The sequence below is a fragment of the Podarcis raffonei genome, chromosome 8 (genome assembly GCF_027172205.1).
Source record: "Podarcis raffonei isolate rPodRaf1 chromosome 8, rPodRaf1.pri, whole genome shotgun sequence".
Taxonomy (NCBI): domain Eukaryota; kingdom Metazoa; phylum Chordata; class Lepidosauria; order Squamata; family Lacertidae; genus Podarcis; species Podarcis raffonei.
Genome location: NC_070609.1, coordinates 82,788,530 through 82,815,555, shown reverse-complemented (window position 1 = coordinate 82,815,555; position 27,026 = coordinate 82,788,530). Strand labels below are relative to the sequence as shown.

At 42.6% G+C, this 27,026-nt stretch overlaps 1 protein-coding gene across 7 annotated transcripts in view; it reads right to left on the bottom strand.

Moving 5' to 3' along the window:
- HECTD4 (HECT domain E3 ubiquitin protein ligase 4) overlaps positions 1-19,454 on the bottom strand; it is a 117,101-nt gene extending 97,647 nt beyond the window's left edge. For all 7 annotated transcript variants that reach the window (XM_053401190.1, XM_053401191.1, XM_053401195.1 and 4 more), the window contains exons 1-2: positions 19,085-19,454; positions 1,622-2,139 (exon numbers count right to left, since the gene is read on the bottom strand). In XM_053401190.1, the coding sequence (XP_053257165.1) occupies positions 1,622-2,139; positions 19,085-19,276 (710 nt within the window). In that variant the 5' untranslated portion in view covers positions 19,277-19,454. The remainder of the gene's footprint in view (positions 1-1,621; positions 2,140-19,084) is intronic.
- Positions 19,455-27,026: the final 7,572 nt, after the last annotated feature.

The following is a 27,026-nucleotide window of genomic DNA, read 5'->3' as shown; positions in this document are numbered from 1 at the left end:
ATCTTTATGGTTCACGGCTGGAAAATGATGGCATCATGTTCTCTAAATATAGCTTTATGGTTTTGTTTTCTGCTAAGTCATAAATGATCTGGAGGCACAACAAAAACAAAAACCTACTTTGCTAGTCTACTTCTGAAAAATGATTAAAAATGAGACCACAGAATTATTACATGACATTAATCCCATGAATGCATTGTTGGAAATCTCATGTTCTTTGAGCCAATGTTCAAACCATCAGTTTCACAAGATCCAGTGATGCTACATAAAGGAATCCCAGGAGGCAACAAGGTCAATACTGATCCCAGTCCAAGGTCTAAAGGCTACTTCCCTGGCACTAAGGCAGCTAAGGAATATCCAATACCAGAATTTTTTGGAATCAATAGATTATTAGTAAGTGCCATTTCTCAGAACTGTCCACCCATATACCTGAGCTCTCTGACACATTATCTGTAAGTCAGACTAGCATTTGCATCCAAAGAACCTACTGATGCTCAAAAGCATAAACTAAAAGGATTATAAAAATGAATAAAAGAAAGAAGAGCTGGAGCAAAGAACATGCCTATATTAATTATAAAACATTTAAGAAAACATAGTTCTACTGATCTGGTCTTCAAAATATTTAAAAACTTGCTAATTGCTTTTGCACAGTGTATACTAATGTGGGAGGCTACATTTTACTTGTAATTCTTATGCCTTTATTTATAGAGAGCTCTTCTACAACAAAACATTCACATGCTCAAGTCTTTTTTTTCTTTTGTCTCTCTTTTGGTGATTGGCTACAGCCATTTTAGGAGAAACCATGGCAAGACGGGAGAGAGATATATCACAGATTACAATAGTTCCCATAGGAAATCATTGGTTTATTATGTGAATGCTCACCTAACAAATTATTTCCTGGGAATGCATTGTGTTTGGAAAGCGGGACCTTAGTGTACTTTAATATTCACAAATGGATTCCTTGATCCACAAAACAGCAGAAACCCCACTGTACGGGTTCCTTTAAATTAATGGTTCCCAACTGAGGATTCGTGTAACCCACCCAGCAGGACCATAGCACCAATGCTTCTTTTCTGGGGGGACGCAGACCCCTAAACATTTTGTGAATCTAAGTTTGGCCTCATTGAGGGGCAGTATTTCAATATGAGTAGGAAAATGAGAGTACCCCTAAACATTTTTTTAGAAAAAACGCACTGCATAGCACCATTCACATAACAAAAACTACCATAGAGATATCAAAATGTTCAAAAGTAGGGGGTCCATGGCGTGGCTTTTGAAAAACAGGGGTCCGCAGTACTTAGCTAATGGGGAACCCCTGCTTTTATGATATGGGAAGGCAGTGTTAGACCAATCCTGAAGCAAACAACGTCCCACCACTGCCACCTATGCCTCAATCCATGCCAGTACACATTCTTCCCTCTGCTGCTAGAAATTAAAAGCTGTGGCTAAGTGGAAAAGGAGAAAAGGAGGCAATGGGACAACAAGGCCAAATTCCCATCCCTGAGCACAGTCCTGAATCCCTGGGCACATCTTAATATTTCTGCAACAGTTTAACACGGGCATACGAAAGGTAATCAATGAAATGATCTGCACGCCCAGATTTCCCACCCTACACCTCTCCTACCTTGCACAAGCCAAGGCAACAAGGGCAGCAGCAGCGTTTTCTTTTTGCTTCTGTGGAATCTGTTGGCCTGAAGTGGACGTCTCCTCCAGCCATGAGCAGAGCAAGGACTCAATGCCATTGAGACAGTCCACCGGCTCCTTAGTCAAGCTCAAGGGCTGACAGTCACGAAGGCAAGTCAAGAGCACCTCAGCAGTTATGTTACAAAGGGAAGGGTCTGTTCTGCTCTGGGACTCAATGAGAGGGAAGACCAAGAGCAGCCCCATCCGAGAAGTGAATGGTGCTTGTTCGGGTTGCTGTAACAGGCCTTGCCGCTTGAGCAAGGCAAGGGCTTCCTCATCCCCAGAGTTTTCCCGTTCATGCTGTTCCTCCAAGGCAAGCTGGCGCTGGGCATTCCAGAGTCCACGCAGAGCATTCAAGCGGTATTCTAGCAGGCGGGCATAGGCATTGCTCTGATTTCCACAGACAGAACGCAGGCGCTCCGACAGCTCCGTTGGATTCTTGGTTTCAAATGTTAAGATCTAGGCAGGGAAAAGAAGTGCATGCTGGTGAATTAATGTGGCAGGATGCCTTTAGAAGAACTTTTGCACAAGTCAAGGCACTTGCTTTCAGTACCTAATGTGTAAATAAATATGACACAAAGGCAGAAAGTTCTAATAAAATAAAACCATATGTTTCAGATGAATCAGGACATCTAAATTCAGGACTAACTGAACAAATTGTGCACTTTAGGAGGTAACAACTGCAACACGATTTGTAATCACATTTAATAAATGTTTTTAAGATGCTTACTAAATTAAATTTACATCAAATAAATTTGAGCATGTAGGATAAGGGGGATTGCAACCCAGATCACAGTACACAGAAAGGGAAGTTTTTAGTCTTTTCTCCCTAGCTACAATCTCCATGAATTTTGCATCCTACATGTTAATTAGCACTGGGAGAAAACTCATGGACAGAACTTTCTCTCCTTGTGCACTACAAATAAAGCTATGAGATCTGAAGCTGTACATTATGCCTCACTCTTCAGCTAGCTTCCCATCAGATACAAGATGCTATGACATACCTCCCTCCTTCTGAGAACAAGCAACACCACTTCAAAGAAAAATGATATGGAAGATTATAACAGAGAATCAAACTGGGCAGTTCTTTCCTCTTTAATTAGCTAGTTTCTGTTTCTTAGAAATTAAGCCATAGCTAACTGTCTTGTTGGAAGAGCACAATAATGCAAATGCTTACACCTCTGAGCAAAGACTAGCTTTGCTAAGTATCAAAACTGTATTTTAAGTCTTTCCTCCAGCTCAAATACAGAGTAAATTAAGTGAATTAACAGATGTTGAGAAATTAAACACTAAAATAAATATATATTATCAAAAATACATAAAATACTCATAAAATATGGAACAGAAACTAAACAAGTAAAAGGATTCATGATTAAGCAAGTGTAAAATATAGGAGGGAAATATTCTATAGGAGACATAAGAAACTCTATAGAAAAAAACACATATTTTTATGTTCGAACACAAAGGGTTACAAGATAATGACATGGTGGGGTATGTCAAACTACATTTTCCATCTATAATAAATATATTCTACGTATATCATTTTAGTTTTCCAAAGTTTCATTAACTGGCAACAGTTTTTCAAGGTGGCATTCTACAGTTGAGTAAAACAACCAGAAGCATTACATGAAAGATGACGCAGAATTTCTCTATTTTTTTCTAATCTTCAGCTAAACACCTCATCAAGAAAACAGACAATAGGTTAATGAGACTTAATTTAGTGACCATTTTGCTTTCTCATTTGCTATACGGAGAAGAAATTTTAAGTAAAAAATAAAATCAGATAAGCTTAATACAATGCAACACATACTGGTTTAGCAAATTATGTTGGTCACAAAAACACGTACTCTGCCAACCCAAACAAATGAAAGGAAAAATCTGTGTTTTATCTTTATCCCCATCTTTGAATTTCTTAGCATTAAGAAAATGTGATATTACTTGAAATGTTTTTTTATATTAAACAGCTTGTGACCAACAGAACAATGTGCAATTTACATAGTATAAATGTGTTGTTACATAGTATAAATATGTATCATTTAAACCCCTTTATAGAACTGACGTTTGTGTTTTTATTATGTTGGAAGCCACCCAGAGTGGCTGGGGCAACTCAGTCAGATAGGCATGGTATTATTATTATTAATTTTAAAGGAGGGGAGGGAGACAATAAAATGATTTAAGGTAAATTGGTAGCCATTTATTGAATACAGAGGATAAGATCACTCATAATGTTCTGAGGTATCAATATAGTACATGCAGGTCTCATTAGCCGAACACAATGCGTTTTCAGGAAATCATATGTAACGCAAGTGTTCACATAATGAGTAAACCATTTCAATTGATTCCCATTTTCCTTTTAGGTAAGCGTGGTTTATCAGAAACCACTTGGCAGACCAACCCTCAAAATCTTGCAGCCTAATTAGACCCAGAAGCTAGATGCTCCCCACTACTTGTGTAAATTGACGCTTTCTGTACCTTTTTCTTGTTCTTCTATAGAATTTTTTTTTTAAGAAAAGAAAACAAATAACTTTTGCAATAAACCACACTAATTTCCTGCTACTGATTGGCCACTGCTTATACATCTGCTCTACCACTTATTCCCACCCTGGGAAAAGCACCTAATCTTAACTCACTTCCTGACCTCACCAGTTTCATCACGGAGCCTTAATAGTTAAAACCAGACTATTAAAATATTAGAATATTAAAACCAGACTATTTAACTGCTAAGCAGTTAAAACCAGAGCTGTGGCAGTGGGGTGGGTGGGGGGAACCCTTCTGCTGATTTCCCCTCCTGTCCTTTTTAATGTTCCTGATCCATACTCACAAACATAATAATAGAATCACAGAATTGCAGAGTTTGAAGGATCCTCAGGGGTCATCTAGTCCAACCCCCTGCAATGAAGGAATCTCAACAAAAACATCCATGGCAGATGGCCATCCAGCCTCTGCTTAAATACCTCCAAGGAATGAAAGTCCACCACATTCCAAGGAAGTCAGTTCTGCTAATGAACAGCTCTTACCAGCAGAAAGATCTTCCTGATGTTTAGTTGGAATCTCCTTTCTTGTAACTTGGAGCCATTGGTTCAGGACCTACCTTCCAGAGCAGGAGAAAACAAGCTTGCTCCATCTTTCATGCGACAGTCATCTTCAAATATCTAAAGGGTTATCTTATCTCTTCTGAATTTACAATGTTCTGGTCATTAAGAGCTGCTCTTTTGGTTTTGTAGGTGAGATTACATGACATGCAATACCAAGGTTTTCCCCCAGAACAATTTAAATGGCATTTTGTGTTATTTCTAAATAATTTTCAAGGACGAACTCAACAAACAACAAATTGGATTATCTAGAAAGGATTTCAAGGATAATTAACCAAATGAAATCAGCTGGTGTACACTCTTTAGCAACTGCTGCAAGTATTGATTTAGCAGTGCCCAAAATTCACAATTGCTTTTAAAAATCCATTACGGTAGTAAGCGTTACTAATTTGCAGTGGCACCTTGTCAGTTCTAGAACTAGCCAGTTTTATTGGAGGTAAACAGTAATACTTCCCACTTCGCTCTCCCCAAGGTAGCCTTATACCCCATTTTCGAATCTAAGAATCTTGCAATTCCTGAAAGAACTCCATTCCATTAAAAGAAAAGAATTAGAGTCACAGCCAGATTATGATGTGCAGAAAAAGTGGAGGAATGCAAATTCTGGCAGGCGTCAATCTTCGCTTTTTCTACCCAAGCCTGCCTGATTGTTATGGCAATGGAGGTGAAAGCAGTGGTCAGAACTGAAAGCTGATGAAGGTGAGGATGACAATTAAGTAGCAGAGAGGAGAAATCAAAGTAGTAATTACATAGGAGTACAGGGTCAGGGGAGGAAAAAAACAGTATAATAGGTTGATCAAGATACTGAACTCTGTACACACCAAAAGGCCTGGACATACTCCAGATACTCAGCTGAATGATAAAGTGTCATCTTCTCAAGACAGAACTCTTGGAACAGAGAGTGACAGAAGACCCTTGGCCAAAACTATCCCAAGGACAATAAAATTCAAAGAGAGGAAGGAGCCTAGGAATTTTCTGCGTGCATAGAGACAAACGAATGAGACAAAAGCAAACTCTAGTGGAGGCAATACCATGGCAGAATAACAAGGCCCATTTAATTTGTTGGCCAAGTAAAAGATAGGATGGTAGATGAAGAATTCTGCAACTGATTAAGTCCAAAAGGGCTCTGGACTTCGATTTCTTCGATTTCTGGACTTAGCACCAGATGCTAAACTACTTCTGAAACTGAAGGAAGAGCCAAAGGAATAGGGACCTGCTGTTCAAAAAGCCTAGCTGATCTGTACAAGACTTTAGGCATGACTGAAACAGCTCTCTGAATCTCATACATTGCTAAGCAAATGCTGGTGTTTCAAGAAAATTGCACCTCTTCAGAGTTGCCCAAACATAGCCCACGTAACTATGTGCTGTTGAATTTGCACTATGGATCCTGTTTCCAATTCACAATCAGAAGACTGGTCATTTCCACACAGAGGAGTTCTCTTGCTAATGAGTTGTTCAGATCCGATTTTTCTGTGTGCACACTTAATACAAGTGTCTACACACACACCCTTTTCCTAGTCATCATATTCATTGCAATTCTGCTACAGTGGTACCTCGGGTTAAGTACTTAATTCGTTCCGGAGGTCCGTTCTTAACCTGAAACTGTTCTTAACCTGAAGCACCGCTTTAGCTAATGGGGCCTCCTTCTGCTGCCGCTGCGCCGCCGGAGCCCGATTTCTGTTCTCATCCTGAAGCAAAGTTTTTAACCTGAAGCACTATTTCTGGGTTAGCGGAGTCTGTAACCTGAAGCGTATGTAACCCGAGGTACCACTGTACTTGCCATCCACACCAGTGGAAGGAGCTTGACAGAATGTATCCCATGATTTCAAGTCATGGGTCCAAGAGGGTTTCTTTTTGTCCTGCCACTTTCCCCAGTTCTGATTCAGCAGTTGGTTTTCTCAGGGAAAGCAGCGGGACAACAAAAAACCCTCTCAGACCTGTGACTTTGAAATCAAATGAAGGGGGAAGGGCCCCAAGTTGTGTTTTGTGTCCCTCCCCTCAATCACTCTCCTTTCTTACACTCCACTACCTTTTCCATTCTGGGCAGGTATTTAGGTATCTCTGTTCCTGTGTTGTGAGTGCAAATTTTAAAAAGACCTACAATAAGTGTCCAAGTACAAGAACAAATGTTGTAAGCATGTTGCATAACAGGGGAAATGGGTAGTTTACTTTGTATTTATTACTACATTTGTATCTCACATTTCATCCAAAGAGCTCCTCCACCCCCATTTTATGCTCACAACAGCCCTGTGAAGTTGGTTAGGCTGAGAGACAGCAACTGCCTCAAGGTCTCTCAAGGGAGCTTCACATGGCAATGTGTGGGTTTGAACCCTGGTCTCCCAGGCCCTAGTCCAACACTCAAACCACCACACCACAATGGTTGTGCTTTTGGGGGGACTGGCAGGAGGGCAAGGGCACCTCAACACCCCCTTTTTCATGGCTTCCATATATATAAAAAAGGACCAGACAATACCTGAAGCAGCGGCATTTCAATTAATGATTACTGGGGTGTCTGAGGCTCCATACCAACTAAAGTCCATGAGTGTGAAGAATAACCAAACAAGCAGCTGATGAGCTGACAACAATGAACATGGGATCACCTGCTGGGATCACCCAGAAACAAAATGACTAGGTTGTACTCAGCTGAGGAGCAAATGGACACAAAGGTGTGGTAATAAAGGTCACTCACTAAAGAGTCACATGTGAAAAAAAGAGCTTCGACACCAGCAGTGGCTGCAGATGCATAATGAGTTATTTATTGGATATTCCACAGTAAGGGGAAATCCACATTAAATGGAAAAAGTATGGCCTAGCATTTTGATGACAACGAAGACTGTGAAAAGCTTGCATGCATGAGATACAGTACACTGATTTCACAATAAACTCATAGCTGCAAGTTTCAGCAGTAGTCCAGTTAAGAAGTCAGGTAGTCTTAAGCACACAGCAGCCTATATTGTTTACAAGGTCATGTTAAAGCAAACAAGAAGGGATTCTCATTTTACATCCCAGAAGGTGAGAAATAGGCCCAACTCTTCCAGCTGTGTGCAATTACATTCCACTTACATCTCTGTGCCACCTAAATAGATCGCAATATAATCTGGTACCTGGCTAGAGATTTTACAGGATGACTGTGAATACTGCTACTCCAACAAGTAATTTAGAAAATGGATGGTACAGAAAGCCAGCTTGTGGCATTTCTGGATTCCTCTCTGAGTCTTTTCTCTTGATTCCTTCTGTTATTTGTATCCATTGTTCGTACCTTTTCTCAGGATGTGGCTGCAGTTGCATGCTGACAGCTTATAGGAGCTGAGGACAGGGTGGGGACCAAAGGTAGACAAACTACCCCAGAAGTAGCATGCCACATCCCCCACCAGAGGTAAACTACAGTATAGCTTAATCCAGACAAAGAGGTGTATGGGTTGTTAGGGGATGATAGATGGCTTCAACTGGCCAGCTAAACCAATATATATACACTCCAGCTTCTTTTCTTCCCCTCAAACTTGGGAAAAGAATCAATCTTGTGCGATATTATGCTCCAATGGCCAAGGTGAATCCCACATCATCTTCTGAAACTGGCCTCCAAGCAAGGACCAAAACCATCAGATACTTAGGATACCACCTAAACCCATTCCCTCCAGTCGAGAAGCAAAATTGGCAGACATTCTGCCCCTATCTACTTCCTGACACGGTTTACCTGCCAAGGTGACCAAAGGTGTCTCAGTCTCAAAATTAGACCTGCTTGAAATGGGTCCAATAGGTTTCATCCAGAACCTGGCCTAAGATGCTACCACACCTTCAAGAATCTTGCCAAGATTCCTTGCAACCTCTAAACACGACCTAAAGATTGTGCCCCAATAGCTTCTATAAGGGATCTCAAGTCTTCCTCTTGCTGTTTCTAAATATGCTGCCACTCCAAGTTACATTTTAGTCACTTCTGCAAATTGGCCAGTCCTGCACTGGTCAGATTCAGTCATTGGTCACTTTGTAAAGGTTCATTGGTAAACACACAGCACACACTTTCAAGAAGGGATTGCAATACTTAGGAGAAGGGCTGTAGCTCAGTGACAGAGCATGCTTTGCACGTAGAAGGTCCACTTTCAATCCCTGGCATCTTGAGCTAGAACCCCAGTCTAATACCCTGAAGAGCTGCTGTCAGTCAGTGTAGAGCAAAATGGACCAATGGTCTGTCACAGTATGTTTAGGGAAGTTTTTAATGTTTGATGTTTTATTGTGTTTTTAATATTCTGTTGGGAGCCACCCAGAGTGGCTGGGGAAATAATAATAATATTATTATTATTAAGCAGCTTCTTATGTTCCTAAGATCCATCTATGAACACCTAGGAACATCTACAAATGACTTTCGAAGCCAGCAAGGAGATGATGGTTGCTGCTGCTGAAACTGTGCAATTAGGACTTCATTTTATTTCATTTTGTTGAGGGGCTTCAAGCACAGGAGAGGCAGGGCAGCATATTAAATAAATAAATGATACTGCCTACAGTGGTAAAAGAGAGGCTTTATAGAGAGCTAATGGCTTAAATCAAACGATTTTCCAAGCCTGCCAAAACCTGATGACTTTTCAGTGCCACAGGAAAGAAAGGTATATGGAACATAGGCAAGATGCTGAATGATATTTAACCTGCAAAAAAGTGTAGCCCAGAAGGCACTCTTTAAATACAAATCTGTTCTGCCAGATTTTATTGGGTATGCAACCTTCCAGGTTCTGCACCAGGTAAGCACAATACTAAATGGTTTCATGCCCCCTTCTGAAAACGAAGAATAGTCCACTGGGAAAATGTGGTAGCAAAATTATTAAGGTTCATTTTCATTCCATATTTTAATTAAAGTTATGGTTAAACATATTTCAGTTCAGGTTTGAATGATGCTCTAAATAAGCCACAGTTTTGCACACACTGAAATTAACAAAGTAACAGGTGCTACCACTCTGCTAACACTGGGCCATAGCAAATAGATTCCCTGGTGGCAGCAACTTGGCCCAATTAGTGGCTTATATTGTGTGCAGCTTATAAAAATGCTTTAGGCTAAAAAGAGAAGAAAAGTTTCAATGACCCACTTTGCCATAAAAGAAAAGGGAGAGCTGAAAAGCCATCAAGGAATTTTGTGAGAATGGAGGGGGAATAGTTCTTTTTCTTTACTGATACCATGAGTGCAGACTTTGCATTTTTGACAGCAACAAAATGAGGAAACTATGTATGCGTTGCAGACACCACAGAAAAAATGATCAAGAAATTCAATAACAAAATTGTAAAAGTTTCCAGCTCTCAATGGTGAAAGTATCACCAAGGATTTTCTTCCTGCATGGGATACCTTTTTTCCTGAAAGAGGTTTTGTACTAATGGTTTGCAACTGACTCTGCTGCTACTACTACTGGTGTCATAATATTTTCCCAAGATTACGCATCCCATGGGCTGTTAGCCAAATTCAGCAAAATAATAATAATAATAAATTTTATTTATAGCCAAATTCAGCAAAAGGGGTCTGCACAAATTCTAAAGCTATTAAATATACTTCTATTAATGTCAGAGGTGGCAGGTCTCATTCAGGCATGTCAAATGGTCCTTCTCATCCTGGATCCAGTGAAATTTAAGAACCACTGCTGAATATAGATGGACTTAGTGACAAACAGTCAATGTTTTCGGTGGTCTACACATTTCAACACCTATTTCACATTTGATTTATGCACTTTGATTCTCTAGATGTTCAGCTCAATGGATAGACAGTTTTAATTTCCATCCCTGTCCTGGACGAACTGAAAGGCACTTGTTTCACTTCTTCAGTTCATTAACTGTGAAATAGGGGGACTAGAGCTCTATCTGTCTAAAAACTATGGAAACAATCTGCAGCCTTGATTGATTGATTGATTGATTGATTGATTGAAAGCATTTTCTTCAGCCAAAAAGGCTCCGAGATCAACTTACAGATCAATAAAAAAATGACAGTCCCTACTCTCAAACTTACAATTTAAAGACATGACAAAAAAGAAAAGGGGGACGGATAATTAGGTACTGTGTCACTTAAACATCAAACATGCATGAAACAGACTTTTTGTGCTGAAAGATATTAAACTGTGCTCTGTATCGTGACAAAATTGCCGAGACCCTACAATGCCCAATGGCTCCAACTTTTTGACCATGTGATTCCAATGCAGCTTAGGACATTTTAAGATATAATTTTAACATATTCCAGAGATCTCCAAAGCTGAGAGAAAGCCTCTCTCTCTCTCTCTCTCTCTCTCTCTCACACACACACACACACACACACACACCACCAAATTGTCTCAGGGTCTAGAGGAGCAACTTCTTTGGGGGACCCTGGGGTTCTGTGATTATCAGTAATTTAGTGTTTTATTTTCAAAGGATTTTAGCCCACATTTTTAACCACTCAAGGTAGGCTAGCATATCAACACTATGCAATATTAAGATGGTATACAGCTTTCCTGGAAAACTCACAATACTATTAAAATTTGCCTGCAATAAGTACAGCCCTAATACTCACATGGCACTGCAGCAAGGGACAAGAGGATCGGACAGCACTATGCCTGAACAGACTGTGCAGCCTAGAACACTTCTACAACACGCAAGGCTCCCTAGCAGAAAAGCCTAGCACAAAGCTTGCATTTCCTATTTATTGTCTTTCCTCTTGTTACAATCCTGTGTCTTTTTCAGTAAGCCCAAAGCACGGAAGTGTGTTGCCCCTGCAACACCAGTAGACTGGTTGGTCTTAAATGTAGATGCAGATTCTGGTTTTTGCTTCTGTATTAACCAACATTTTCAGAAGTGCCACTTACAAAGTGCAAGGCAGCAAGTCACAAATACTGAAACCCAATGTGAAGTCACTTTGGCAGCAATTGATTATAAGCATATGCTAAGCCAAGGTATTTTAAAAAAAAAATACAAGCAGAATAACTTAAAGCTTCTCTCATCCCAACCTGGAAAGAAACAGCAACTTACGAAGAGGTGTATTTTTAGCACAGTGCTTAGGAAGCAAGACTCACAACTCCTCCATAATGGTAATGCTCACCAGGATTCATCAACTGGCAGCTCAAAAGATCTCTGGAGCTTGCAAGTTGACAGTTTCTTGTCTAGTACAGGGTAGACCCCCCCTTCCCATTTCTTCATATTTCATTCATTTTATGTGCTGAAACACTCCCAAATAGGAAATGTATTAATCCTAGAGAACCACTATTCAAAGAAGCAGAACTGGCCTTCTCAACAATTGTTTTGTTTTACTAATTTGAATGGTGCCACCTTTTAACATTCAGCTGGAAGTTTGCAATTGGAAGCCTTTGCCTGAGAATTAATCCATCATGGATGCTTCCCAGGTGCCAGAATAATCTCTGTGGAGCTCTGGCAACATCCCAAGCCTAGCACTGAACAAGAAGGCTCATCTATGCTCATACATTTCAGTTAACCTACACTGCACAAGCTGGCAGTTGAATGGAGCACATGCTAAAAAGGACAATGACATGAATACATGGGATGAAATTCTTTGGAGAAAAACAAAGGCTAGGATCCAAAGAGCTGAGCTGGACGTGGCCAAGAGCTTACATGCACCAAAAGGGCTATTTACTTTTCCCTCTGGAATGACAGACACAAACACCATAAAATTAAAATTGCTACTTTAAACATTTCTCAAAATATCTGACCCACTCCCTCAAGTCAGAGATTATAATATATTTGCTAAGAAATCGGTCATAAACTGCTTTACACCTTCCACAATGAAAAAGTCATTTGCATCTTCAACTTTATTTCCAGTTGAACTATCACTCCCTTGTTTGCCCAAGAGCATTCCTGCATGTTTCCGTCTGCACAGGTTGCTTAGTCATTAGACACCTATCAGTTAAATCCTAATGAAATAATTGGTGGGTTGACATGCTGCCACCCAAAGAGAGAGATACAAATGAGGCCAGTTAAGAAATTATAATTTCCTCTCTGTACAGCCTTCCATTACTGACAAGGTGAATCACCGGTGAGAACTTCTGGAGAATGTTGCCACGCCAGTTAGTAGCAAAAGTAATTTCTAAGGCACATGAAAGCTTCCTAGGGCTTACAGCAGCTCCAGATAAATATGCACCACTGACTTTGATTAAATGAAATAGAACAAAGTTTAGGTCAGTTTTTAGAAATGGCCATCTTACACACTTGCAGGGTACTCATTTGGCTCCTCTGAATTAGTTTTTTACCCTTCAAATGATGCTTAGCATCACCAAGTACAGAGTGGTAGCCTCTGTCACTTAGCTTTTCCCTTGCATTTAAAATCCTCAAATCCAGAGGCTTCTTGATCGCATGGGAAATGTGTCCATGTGAACAAAGACTCTCTTGTCCATATGGGAAGCAGCTCTGTGTGCATGACAACAGTACTACAAAATAAACAGGGTAGCTCTTCCTTACTTGCATGGGGACATCATGTGTACACTGGAACTCCACCAGAGTTTTGCACAGAACTGATAAACTATCCAGGATGTGTGCAAGTATGGCAGAAGCACAAAAGGGTGAGAGCGAAGACGCAAAACAGTGGCACCTCGGTTTAAGAACAGCCCTGTTTACGAACTATTCGGTTTATGAACTCTGCAAAACCGGAAGTAGTGTCCTAGTTTGTGAACTTTACCTCGGTCTAAGAACAGAAGCCAAACGGTGGAAGGGCACTGGTGGCGGGAGGCCTCATTAGGGAAAGCGTGCCTCAGTTTAAGAACTGTTTCGGTTTAAGAACAGACTTCTGGAACGGATTACGTTCGTAAACTTAAGTACCACTGTATAGAACAAGATGATGACAGAGGCCTGCTCCTCAACAGATGGGCTGTGATTACCACTGGGCCCACCAAGCCTGTCTAAACCTGTTCCTCACATTGTAGTCAGTCAGGAAATGTCTATTAACAAGCCCCCAGCAGGACAAACAATATCCCCCAGATAGCATGTCAGAGAGGGGTTTGGCTCAACTGACAACTCAAGTAACACCTTGATTAGAACAAACTGCCAAGCTCTGCTGTTGTTCAACTTATTTGCTCTAATCACAGAATGTAAAATATTAGAAGGGGACCCAAGAGTACTTTGTATGTATCTTTGATATACCTAAGTTCATAATATTTATTGAATGAAGAATATACCAGGGCATAGTTATCAAGTTTGGCTACATACTTCTCTGTGCATTGCTGAAAAATTACTATCACTGCATAATTTTCAGGAACACACATGACAGGGGACAGGTCCACGAATGACAGGGTGCCCAAATGCAGTAGGTATTTATTTATTATGATCATTTAAATCCTACCTTTAAAAGAGAGAGGTCTTTCTAAAGTGCCTTACAAAAAAGTAAAACAATATTATTTACGGTATTTTGTTAATACAAAAACGTAAGTCTTGCTTCAAAGCCCACTTAAAGGAGTTCCCCAGGAAAGCTATTCTACAGTTCTGGATCACTGAAAAGGTTGTGGACTTGGTATCTGTCAATCTGATCTTCCCTAGCAGCTGTCCAGAGAACAGGTACTCCTCTTAAGAAATGTCTAAGCATACATTCAAACAAAAGTGTGAGGTACCTTCTTCCCTTTGGTGTGGGAGTTATCAGTATATGCTATGCACATTTTCTGAGATGTTTAGGTAGGAATGGGGCACCTCTGGCCCTCCAGATATTGCTAAACTATAGTTCTCATCATCCCTGGCCATTGGCTATGCTTGCTGGGGCTGAAGGGAGTTGTAGTTCAGCAACATCTGGAGGGCAAAAGGTTCCCCACAGTCACACTAAGGGGTTTGGGATAGACTAAAATTGTTTCAAGTCCAACAGCCTCACATAAATATACCATATTTTTCTGTGTATAAGACTAGGTTTTTCCCCTAAATAATAATGTCAAAAATTAGGCGGCGTCTTATACTCTGGGCCATCTCCCCCCATTTTCTTTAATCTGAGTCCCCCAAAATAGGGGGCGTCTTATACATGGGGGCATCTTACAGACGGAAAAATATGGTAATATGTGGTTGGGTCAAAAACAAGTATCTACTGGCTAAGAACTATTTTCTTTTCAGTAAGGCTGCAACTGAGCGGTCTTGTCGCTTCTAGATTATGAACCTATAGCAAAGCATAGCTGACACTTGAGACAGTAAAAAAGGACCAGTTTTTATTAGCCTATCAGACCAAAGGCCTATCTAGTCCAGCATCTTGTACCCTACAGTGGGCAGTCAGACACCTATGGGCAGTCAACAAGCAGGACATAAGCACAATATTCATCTCCTGCTATAATTTCCCATGTTTCTGATCCTGGAACAAACACTATTACTGTGCATTTGACCTCCCTGAGATGGCAGGGTAAAACTACATTGAATCTATTGTTTACAATCCTTCGGAAGAAGCCCTGAAACTAACATATTTCAAATGAAACTCCAACACTGCTTGCTTCTACGAGTGAGAACCTCTATGCCTGACTAGTACACTGCGAATCTGTTATTTATAAGTGTGTTATTTCTCCATATTCCTTGTTGTGGTAACATGTAATCTCTATTCCATTTTACAACACCCTGCCCTCAAAATAGTCCCATTACTCTCCTCCACTCTTTCTGATATTCATAGCATATGAATAACACAAATGGGAGACCACCAGGGCTCTCCATATCACCACAGTAGGACAGTGAGATGCTGCTGCACCAATTTACAGTCTGCCAATGTTTGGAAGCTTTATCTTTGCAACCATATGTGCCCAAACCCTTTTCTCCCCCTCCCCCCAAAATGTGAAAGCCTGAATTGGCTCCATCACCATCACTTCTAACTCTTTCTTTGCCTGAATGAATTTATGAAGCTCCTTGTTATTCCATTTAAATACTTTTCATGACACAATTACTGAGACAGGCTGCAAAGAGCTCTAATTAACTGTGACCTCTCTAATGAGGCAACTTTCCCAAGTTCTTGCCAAAGTGTGTGTCAGTGGTGTACTGGGGCAAGCTCAATTTTTTTTACAGAAATAAAGTATGAAATGTGTAGTAAAGAAACAAGATGAAGTGGCCAACAATACACCATAAAGTGCTGCGAGGGGCTTATTTTAAGCGAACGCATTTAACAGCAAAACACTTAAGGGTTTATACTATGTGTACAATGGAAAGCTACTGGAGTGTCTCAGGTTCTAGATAAGTTGAACCAATGGCGTAGTGTAGTCAGTCAATGGAGTGTCTGTAACACAGAGCTGAAAAGAGTCAACTCTCCCCAACCCCACCCAAGGCACAACCATCAGACGCTCCACCCCCATCCTTGTCAGTTATCCCAAGCTTCCAGTGGCTTTGCAAACATTAGTGCCAAAATTAGCACTATCTGGCTTAGGCTCAGGTTAGACACAATATTCCTGTTCTCTGTCTGGTGGGCTTCAATGCTACCTCTTCCATCTGGTGCCAATTTACTCCCTCCTTCCTTCCATGGTTTCCTTTAATCATGGGGTGATAGATAAATATAATAACCCTTAATGTTGTTATTCCAACAAGCCCATGTCGAATTCATAATCCATACTATACAGTACAAGAGTGAAATGTCTGTCAGCTGCAGTTTCTTTCACCTTACCAAAAGGCCTCACATATCCATTTTGATTCTGTAGCAAGTTTTACATAAATTTTCAAGCCTGGACAGCAGGAGGCTTAATCAAGCAAACCTTGGAATCATGGCACAGTCCATGATCAACTTATGGATAGGAATGCCATGGATATGCCCAGATATCAACTACCAGACATGCGATTTGACCATTAATGTTTGCTTAACTAATGGGTTCAACTCTATCTTTGCAAATAAGCTGTACTGTTACCAAAAAAATGAACTCCAGACCACAAGACTAATTAATCATTGCATTCTTAACTCCCCCAGAAACAGCAGATGTCAGTAACAAAAGCATAGCCTTGCAGAGCTAGTAGAATTCACTTTAATAACATGGGGGTGGGCACAACAGTAAAAGAAAATATGTTTAGAAATAGTGTCTCTTTTCCACATTAAGCTGAAGGGCATGAACAAGGAATTAACATTGCTATCATCAGAGTACAGTAATCATTTTGTCCAGGCTGCTCGCTACTAAATCTCTTACTGCTCAGGATTCTTTTTAGCAATAAGAAATAACCTTCTGCTGAGCCCCTAAACAACTGGAGGTGATCAAATATAAGCATTCAATGCAGCGCTTGCTGAACCATCCCCATTCGGTTCACGCCACCCGGCTTCTGACAAAGAACCTGTGTCACTGCAAGCCACACTGCTGGGGGAGAGGGCGGGGTGATGGAGGGAGGTGCATGAGAAAGGGATGCAGACCAGGGAAGAGATGCAAGCAGAAATGACTGACAGCAATTTCCCCAAACTGCATATTTCAAACAACACACAATTGCTCTCTAACTACAGTTCAACTGCCCATATTTACTGGAGGAGGAGGCTGAAGTGGAAAAGAATCATAGCTACTTCCCTCGGCCTTTCAACAGTCATTATAACCTCTAGTCTAGATGCTCAGTACTTAAGAACACCCCAGATATTTCACTGTGAAAATAATTATTGGTAAATAACAAAATAATAATAATTAAGAAGACCATAAAATCAATTTTCAAGAGACTGCTCTCTGGGCAATGAAGACAGGGAGGTTTTGCCCTTCCTGGTTCAAAACAAGGTTCTGAAAGCCTTATCATCTTACATCCTGCACCTTCCCTGGTGCTGAATCACCTTTGCATCATCATCATTTCAACAAATTTGGGTGTCGGACCTGGCAGGCATGTGTATGACTTGTTGCTTCATTCTCTCCTAATTATCTATCAATCTCCCCCCTAACCTAATTATGATCCTAGTGCATCAAGGCTTTTTTTGGAACAGTCAGGTGCTCCTCTCTCATCCCCACCCAAAACCATTCATCATCACCCCTTATTGAGTTTGCATCTGAGATTTCACAGCTCCCCATCCTCCATCTAGTAACCACAATCCCCTACTACTTCACAGTATATCCTCCATCACCTTCACATTGCTTCTCCTAAGCTCCTTTCATCCATTCCTCACTCTTCTTGCTCCTCACATTTTACCAAAGCCTAAAGGCAATTTATCCAGCCTGCTCACTAACCAACATTCCTGTGCCCTCAGCATACCTATACCCTTCTCATTTTGACTCTTCATCTTATCCCCACTCCCCTTTTGGCCTTCTCTTCAATCTTACCCTATCTTTTACTAACTGGCACCCCACCTTCAATTATCGCTCTTTGTGATCCCTCACCCTTTCTTTTATTCCCCTTCCCCATATTCCTTCCAACTTAATGCCCACTGTCACATATTTCTTCTGTCCTCTTTCATTCTTTCAAATCTCTTCATTTCAGTAACCCAACATTTTTGATCCTCCATATCAGAGTTTTCACATCCCACCTTATTCCAAAGCCTTGGTTTGGGGGTACACCCAATTCCGACACTTCTAAATGTTAACATTTCTTCCCAATACCACAAATTCTGGAGACACCTCCCCCCCCGAATTGATACCCTGTCTTTTCTAACCTCTTGATTTAGGGTACTGCATACACATATGAACATCTCGTCTTTTACTCCTCTGCCATCCCTATCCTTTGGGGTTGTAAAAGATGTCAAAATCATCCCCTAACTCTGAAAGATCTTAATAAATTGTTGATTAAAAACATCACCATCATCATCATCACTGAGAGGAGGAGAAAAAGACAAGGAGGAATAGATTCCTCTTTATCCTCTGCCTAATTATGACCCTTCGGCATTTCTCCCCTCACTACCACCCCATTCACCTTGACATCCCCTCCCCAATGTTATTGTTAAAGCCCCTTTAAGGAGGTCAGATGTTGGTGATGACAACCAATGCTGATGAATGCCAGATCCACCCACCAATCTTATTGTTAAAGCCCAATTACGATTATGACAAGATGCTCCCTTAATCTTAACGCTACTTCACAGGGAAGGGATGAATATAATGATGTAGAATAGATGATGAAGGCCAGACACATCTTATTGTTAAAAGCCCACTCTGCGGAGGTGAGCAGGCCCTGAAGGCGATGATGAAGAAGAAGAAGCAGGAGGAGGCCAAATTCCACCCCACCCACACAATCCATCGCTAAATTGCAGGGATGAGGATGCTGACCTGATTCCTCGCCCCATACACGCTCCATTTATAAGCCTAAACTGGGGGGGGGGGGGGGGAGAGAGAAAGTGTATGTTTACAGTTGTGGCGCTGGTGAAGAACAGATTCCCCCCTCCTGCCCCACCTTATTGTTGAAGAGGAGGAGGAGGAAGGCCAGCCAGGTCCAGTCCCCGTCTCCCTCCCCCTGCTCCCGCCGCATCCCGTTTCTCTCCTCCTCACCTCCAGCTCCGTGTCTCCCGGCTCGGCCACGCCGATGATCTCGCTGGGCAGCTCGGCCAGGTCCGTGACCCGGATCAGCCCGTCGTGGAGGAAGATGGTCTCCTCCTTCACCGACAGCCACTGCGCAGAGTCTGCCGCGGCGGCCGCTGCCACAGCAACCGCCGAACCCGACGCGCCTGCCGGGGACCCCATCAGGAGGAGGCGGCGGCGGTGGGTGAAGCCGAGGCGGCGGCGTTGACAGCACCTGCCTCAGCGTAGGGGAGGGGAAGGGATGCTGTTGCTGAGGGAGGCGGATCCCTTCAGCCCCCCGCCATGGCGGGGAGGAGCCGAGCCAAGGAGAAAGAGGGAGAGGAGGAGAAAGGGAAAAGCGGGGGGCCGAAGGGATTTTTTTGGGGGGTGGGGTGGGTGATGAGGGTCGAGGGGGGGCCCAGTCAGTCAGGCGGCGCCTCTCTCCCCTCTCCCCTCTCCTCTCCCTCACACACACAGGTGACAGCGCGACGCCATGTTGGAGGCGGAGGGCTGTTGAGGCGGAGGGACCAGCATGCACCGCGCGCGCCGAACCGTGATAGAAAGAGAGCGAGGGGAGCGGGAGGCCGCGGCGAGCGGGAGTGACTGACAGCTGCGCGCGCTCCGAAAGGGAGGGGGAGAGCGGCGGCGGCGGCGACGTCGACGTCGGCGACCGGGCCGCTCACTGGCCGCCAGGGAATAAGGAGCCCGCCCCCTTTCGAGCCGGTTGGCTCCGCCCACCTCTCTCCCCTCAGGCGCCTCCTGCCTGGTCTCCCTGCGGCGGCTTCGCTTCTTTTCTTTTTTAATTTCCCTCAGAAAATTAAAAAATTCGGCTTGGTCCAAGGGGAGAGTTCTTTGTCTCTCTCCCTCTCCACCGAACCGTTGTCCTATTCCGACCTATTCCATGTGTACATGGCGTGTGGCACAGCTTCATAAGCAAAAGAGCCGAGGGTCACTGCCCTCAAGGAGCTTCCAAATATGTCTCTGTCACCTCACAGGGTACATGCCCCTCAGCGCAAATAATAAAACCTTTGTCCTTTTGTCACTTAGCTGTCATCACCGACATTATTTTTTATTTTACAATACTATTATATGCTTCCAGGGTTCCTAGTGAGTCTCATAACCCACAAAACGGCTTTCCCCAGCCAAACGGGTTGTAAACAAGTTACGTATTTCAAAGTTCCGATCACCCCGTTTGTGTAAATGGGCATACTTTTTACATTTTCATTTAGTATTTGTATTGTTCGTTAAATGTGTATACCGTCCTTCACGCGTAGATCTCAGGGCGGTTCAAAACACAAGATAAAAACACCAGATACGTAATAAAAACAAAAGCAAAGAAAAAAAAACCCCACAAACCAATAAATCCTGTCCCCCTTTTTATATGCCAACTTTAAAAATTCTTGTCAGCCTGGGTGGCTGGTTAGTTAGAGTGTGGTGCTGATAATGCCAAGGTTGCAGGTTTGAGCCTCATATATATGTTTTATATATGCTGTAAACCCTAGAAACCCAGCCAAGTGGGTGGGGTATAAATAATAAAATTATTATCACTATTAGTATTATAATAAACTTTTATTATTTATCTCTTGTCTGGTTTTCGAAAGGCTTTGTCAGCCCATGGGAGTCATAGTCCAAAACACCTGGAAAAGGCAGGATTTTGCTCTAAGTTGATGCCATCGTTCCTGGTTTAGAATGGATTCTGATCATTTATTTTCCCATTTGTGTTGATTTCCCTATCATGTTCTATACTCAATTCCTTTCTTATTTCTAGCTCAGCATCACTAAACGAAACTTTCTAGATGTTTCAAACAGTGCCAAATGACTAAGCCTGCCTTACACAAGATGACTGGTTTTCATACACGCTTATTCCCAGATAAGTCTGGTTAGGTTTGAAGTCTTCCATCTTCCAGAGGAAGGAGGGTAGTCCTAAATTAGCTAGATTCCTCCTTGCACTTCAAAGCCATCCTTTCCTCCTGTGCCTTTGGTTTCTAGGTCTTCCTCTCACACTTCACTATCTTCTTGCTGAACAAGCAGCCCTGTTCAGGGAAGTATTTAATGTGTGACATTTTAATGTATTTTTAATCTTTGTTGGAAGCCGCCCAGAGTGGCTGGGTACAAATAATAAATTATTTATTATTATTATTATTATTATTATTATTATTATTATTATTATTACGCTGGCAATTTCCAGAACCCTTCATCTCATGCTATTGTAATTGAGGGGGCTGCTGTTAGTATGTATGTAAGAATGTTGGGACTCTTTCCAATACACAGCGGAACTGATCCTGCGATAGAATCAGGTGGTTTTCTCATCCTGCTTCGCTTAAATTGCTTTACAAATCTCTGAAGTGCCATCTGATAACAGGCTTATTGCTCTGCAAGACTCTCTCCCAGAGGCAGAGGGAATGCAGTCTTTCCAAGGCAATTGTCTGAAGCCAGAAATATACAGGAAAATAAAAAATAGCCAGCGTCATATTACAACGTATTTTTATACACAGTATATATTATGAGAGAAACTTGAGTGAAGTTATTTGAGATAAATGCAAGACAAGCAGTACCTGAGTGATGAAAAGTGGGGTGCAAGAGGGAAATATAATAGTTATTGACATTTTATTAATGAGAATGTGCAAATTAGTGCTCAAGTTGGAAAGGTGAGATGCATTTTGGCAGAGCCCAACCTTTGAAAATGTGTAAGTTAATCACTCAGCATTCCTTCCTTTGTCCCTGATGCCCAGTGGGTTAAACCAGCCTTTGCCAATCTGGTGCCCTCCAGATGTTTTGGGCTCAGAACTCCCATCAGCCCCAGCGATGCAAAAGCAATTTGCATAGAAACCTGCTGAACTGAGCAAGATTTCACCCCCATTCATCAGCCGATAAGTGGGGGGTTAAATCCTACTGCTATGGCTGCATGCTGCTGTTTCCTGCTAGGAACAGGAGTCCACAACCAATGCCTGATTTAACCTGCCCAACTGATGTCAGTTGATGGGCAGGTTGCCATGTTTTGGGGCAAATGACCTTGTGGGCCAACCTGGACCCTCTGTCCAGCTAAGATTGGCAGGCAGATCCCACCCCTGTTCTATTTTAATCTCACAGAAGGCTGTGGGCTACCCAAAATGCCTCAAAGCACATTTCCCCAGCTATTATTGCAGATGCGGCTTTCAGGGGAAGGGAGGTATTGCATTAAATTGTTAAGTTTTATACAAATCAGCAACAATAAGATTTATTATACAACCGTAGACCTTTTTATATAAGTCCTATCAACTCCTTTCTCTTTCTCAGTAAGTGAGGTAGTCTGCAAGGCACAAACAAAAAAATAAAGACCAGAAAAGGTTACCTTACAGTAGTGGTATTAGTTTACTGGCCAAACCGGGGCCAGATTATTCAGTAGGGTTGCCAGACCTCTAGGGGTGACATGAAGAATCCAAGTTTTCCTTGATCCCTCCAGGTGGCAGAGAGAGGGCTTGCATTGCCAGGTGGGTGAGAGTGCATTAAACAATTTTTCTTAGACGACTGCATGCAGCTTGCAAGTTTCAGTCTGGCAGGAGTCAACTGCAAATTATTGCATATGCTCTCAGTCTGGGTGGGGGTCTGTACTTCTCTGCCCCCCCCCCAATTAACCTCTGTCTCCAGGGCTCAGTAATGGGAGGGAGCACAGAAGAAAAATCACCAGGGATGTCCACAATTATATCACTAGGGAGCACCTATAGGTCTCTGGTTTGGGACCTGAAATCTCAGTGTCTAGAATGCTCCTGACCTGGTAACCTTAGTTAGCAACAACCTATGTCATGACTCATCTATAGCGCATAGCATGGTTCTCAGCCAAGATGCTCCACACTGATTCATTCCCATGCACTTCCTGTGTGTTGAGAGGAGTGTCAAGCCATTTCCTCTGTTATTATTATTTAGCCGAGTTCCTAACTGGTGTCATTTGTATGGCATGAAGAGCTGCAGGATGGGTTTTGACTTCTGGGAACAGGTTTTCAGCGACTGCTTATGTGCTAGTAGTCTATTACTCCAAGTTGAGTGGCAATTTCACATCCTTTATAGGACTCTGTACACTGTTGCAGCATGCAAGCCCAACCTCTGAATGGCCAGGGACTCCACGGGCCTCAGCACTGGCCTGGGCTTCAGTTACCTTGGAATGAAGGTCAATGGAAAACTCTGGTGTCATTGGCTCCAGCACGGAGCAGACATGTCTCTTTGTCTCCAGCTTCCAAGCATCATCACACAAAACTCTAATACACAGCCCCTCCTTGGCCAATTGTGGAAGCCATATCCAGCCAGCTGAGGTGGGCCCAACAATGTCTCTATGGCAACAGAGCAGTCTTTAAAGATGTGAATGGCAGGTACTTAGCTGAGCAGCTAAGGCAAAGGAACAAAAGAACCAGCCTGGCTGGTTCAGCAAGCTTCCTCCTATAGATTCTAGCCTCCCATACAGGTTCGGAAGAGACCCACTGGCATGGATGTATTTGAGAAATTGATGGTTATTGCTGGCTTCTAGACACGGTAGCAATGCTATCCATTCATGGTCAGAGGCAGCAATGCTTCTGAGTATCAGTTGCTGAAAACCACAGAAAGGGAAAGTGTCTTTGTGCTTGGGTCCTGCTTGCTGGTTTCCCATAATAGGCATCTGTTCATCCACTGTGAGAACAGGATGCTGGACTAAATGGGCCTGATCCATCAGGCTCTTCTACTCCTCTCAATTCTTACTCTTATCAAACATGATTGTTCTACAGTATTTGAATCTTTATTCATGTTTGGATATTTTGAGAGTTTTCCTGCCCTTGCCCCTGCGGTATTCAAAGAGTATAAAGCAACACAGGCAGCCTATGAGGTTCAACATTTGCCCTTGAAATTCTCAAATTAAAGGCATTATGTGTGTATCTAATGATGACTAACAAGGGCCTCATTCAAATTATCTTGCTAATGTTCGTTCCTATATACACAGGGATGATAGCGTAACCTTCCGGACTCGTCAAACATGGCACCATCAGTTTGTTACATCATTTTATTTATGACTTCAGGCTCCGGCACTTGCCCTGTATCTCCTGTTGTAAAGATGCAAGATACTCACCTTGCAACCACTGGGTGATTGAGTGTGACTCACAGTGGCCATCACCCAGTGTGCACGTCTAAAGATGTGGTAGGCAGATCCAATCCTTTCCTGCCCAGCAATCCACTCTTGAACCAAAACTGTGCTTAGTGGGCTCACAGCTGAAGTATGTCCACTTTTACTTGCAGCAGATCAAATAGAAATTTTAAGAAGTGCTCCATAGCACATTTCCTCCCTGTTGACTACCGAAACCAATTACACTAACTCGAAAAATAACTTAGCTGCTCTTTTTCTGTGCTCTCTGACCCAAAGCTTTCCTCCCACTGCTTCCTCAGGCAATTCAGTCTTCCTCCTCCATCCCTTTGCCCTCTCGATTGCTGTTTTAAGGGAGATGTTTTGCCAAAGGCAGATCTGATGCTAATGAAGTACCCCAGGGAGTTTTTGCATCTATTTTTGGAAGCAGATACCTTTCTAACATTTTCTATTAGCTGTCCCAAGGCTGGAGAGGAGGGTGGTAGTGGTGGGGAGGATCGTAGCCATTCTGCGCTCGGCAAAAAGCAATGAGTCAGCTAAACTGGGCAGCAGCCAAAACTCAAAAAAAGCAGATGACTTGAAATGATTGTCCATGTAGAGCCATCTATGTATGCACACAATTTCTGGCAATGTTTACCTTGATTTTGCCAATCATCCCAATTGGAGGATGTCTTCACAATTTGACAGATTAAACCACACTGCTAAAAAGTGAAGCGTTTCTGAATGGCGGGAAGCCCATCTCTTGCAGAGCATAAAGTCAAAGGATAGTTATCTTTGGATGCTGTCGGACCCCTGTTGCATCAGCTCCCAGGGATAGTGGGAGTTGTACTTCAAGTGGAAAGCTACAGAGTCCCACCCTCATATTGGGAACCAAAACTGTGCCTAAAACCAGAAATGCCATGGTCCCTACCAAAGAATTTGCAGAATCAGGGAGAACTGGAGTTCTCCAGGACGGGCAAGGAGAGAGGTAGTCTGGACTGCAACTGAGTGGGAGAGATGGGACATGGTGGCAATTGTTTCAGGGCTGCTTTTAAACCTGACCTCAGATCTTCCGCAGGTAGGATTTCAAGAGTCAGATTCTCTCACAAACCCTGATCCCGGGTTCTTCTGTATTTCTGTGCTGTGCATCTTTCTCTGCCAGTGACACACCCTGTGTTTGTGTATTAAATTTGTTTAACAAATAATTTAAATCTATTAGTTATGTAATTATATATACATATCATGTATATTAAATATCAACTATACTGCAAACACTTTATAATTAACGATATGGAAATTTAATTACGTGTGTGGCCTGTGGGTTCAGTGTCAAATTATTCTTGCCGCCCGCTTCGTATGAGTTGTTGGACTGCCCTGTTCTAATAGATTACTTCTTGAAGGCACACCTGCAACAAAACACTACACACACCAGCTCCCTCTACTGACAAATTGTGGCCAGCCACACTTTGGAATTAAATCTTGTTCTACGGTAGAGAGCTGGACTGCTGGAACACGGTGAAAGCATGAAGGCAGAGTTGATGTGAAGAGAAAAGGCAATGGACAGTATTCAGTGGTAGCCACACCCCGAGTAGGCCCACTGCAATGGGTCTACCCTGAGTATGACTAACACTGTGTACCACTAAAGGCCCTCATTTTAATAGCTCGCAGGTACAGCCCCTCCCTCTGCACAATTCAGACCCCTGGTGTACAGAAGTGCACAGATTTCCACTTCAGCTGTGAAGTCTTATCTCCTTCACATCTTGATCCGCTACAAAGACACTGCTGGCCTTATAAACTAAGCAAGATCGCATGGAATCAGTCCTTTCCCCTTTGAGATTTTTTTCTACAATTAAACGGGTGGCGCTGTGGTGGACGCGGGTGGCCTAAACCACTGAGCCTCTTGGGCTTGCCAATCAGGAGGTTGGCGGTTTGAAACCCCGCAATGGGGTGAGCTCCCATTGCTCAGTCCCAGCTCCTGCCAACCTAGCAGTTCAAAAGCAAGTACCCCCAAAAATGCAAGTAGATAAATAGGTACCGCTCCGGCGGGAAGTTAAATGGCGTTTCTGTGTGTTGCTCTGGTTTCACCAGAAGCGGCTTAGTCATGCCAGCTGCATGACACGGAAAAAACTGTCTGGGGACAAATGCCGGCTCCATCGGCCAGTAAAGCGAGATGAGTGCCGCAACCCCAGAGTCGTTCATGGCTGGACTTAACTGTCAGGGGTCCTTTACCTTTACACAGCATATAAATCTTATTTAATAAATAGACAACAAAGGAAGATTCTGCAACAACTATGTCCAGCCGTTATCTCACTCTTTACAGCTACCCGCAATATGCTACATCATGTTTAGGTATTAAAAGAAAAACCCAGAATTAAATGCAACTCACACAATATATGTATAAATAGCAAATGACACAGTGTGTGGTTGTGATGTTAAAACCCTCAGGGTCAGGCCTCAAACTGTAATTTGGGAGAAATGTAGGCACACAGCCCACAAAGGCCAAAGCTCCCTCGCTCCTTATTGAATCACCCATTGAGACTTTCCTTCAGTTTACTGAAATGAGAGTGTGAGAATTCTGACCATGCCCACTTGAAAAAGGGCCTGCAAAGTTTCAAAATGAAAGGAGGGCAGTTGGGAAGAGTGCCATCCGTGAGGAGACTCCTAGTTCCCAAAGTAGGTCTACTGAGAATGAAAACCTAAGGAAAATAACTTCTGGTACAGCTCCCTCGGCTAACCAACTGTCAAAAAGAAATCCCACACCATCCACCTTCCTCCATCCAGCCCCCACAAAAGAGTATTCAGATAGTTAGCTGTTTAAGTCAAGATAAAGCAGAATTAAACTCTACAGAAAGGAAGTACGACCAGTAAAAC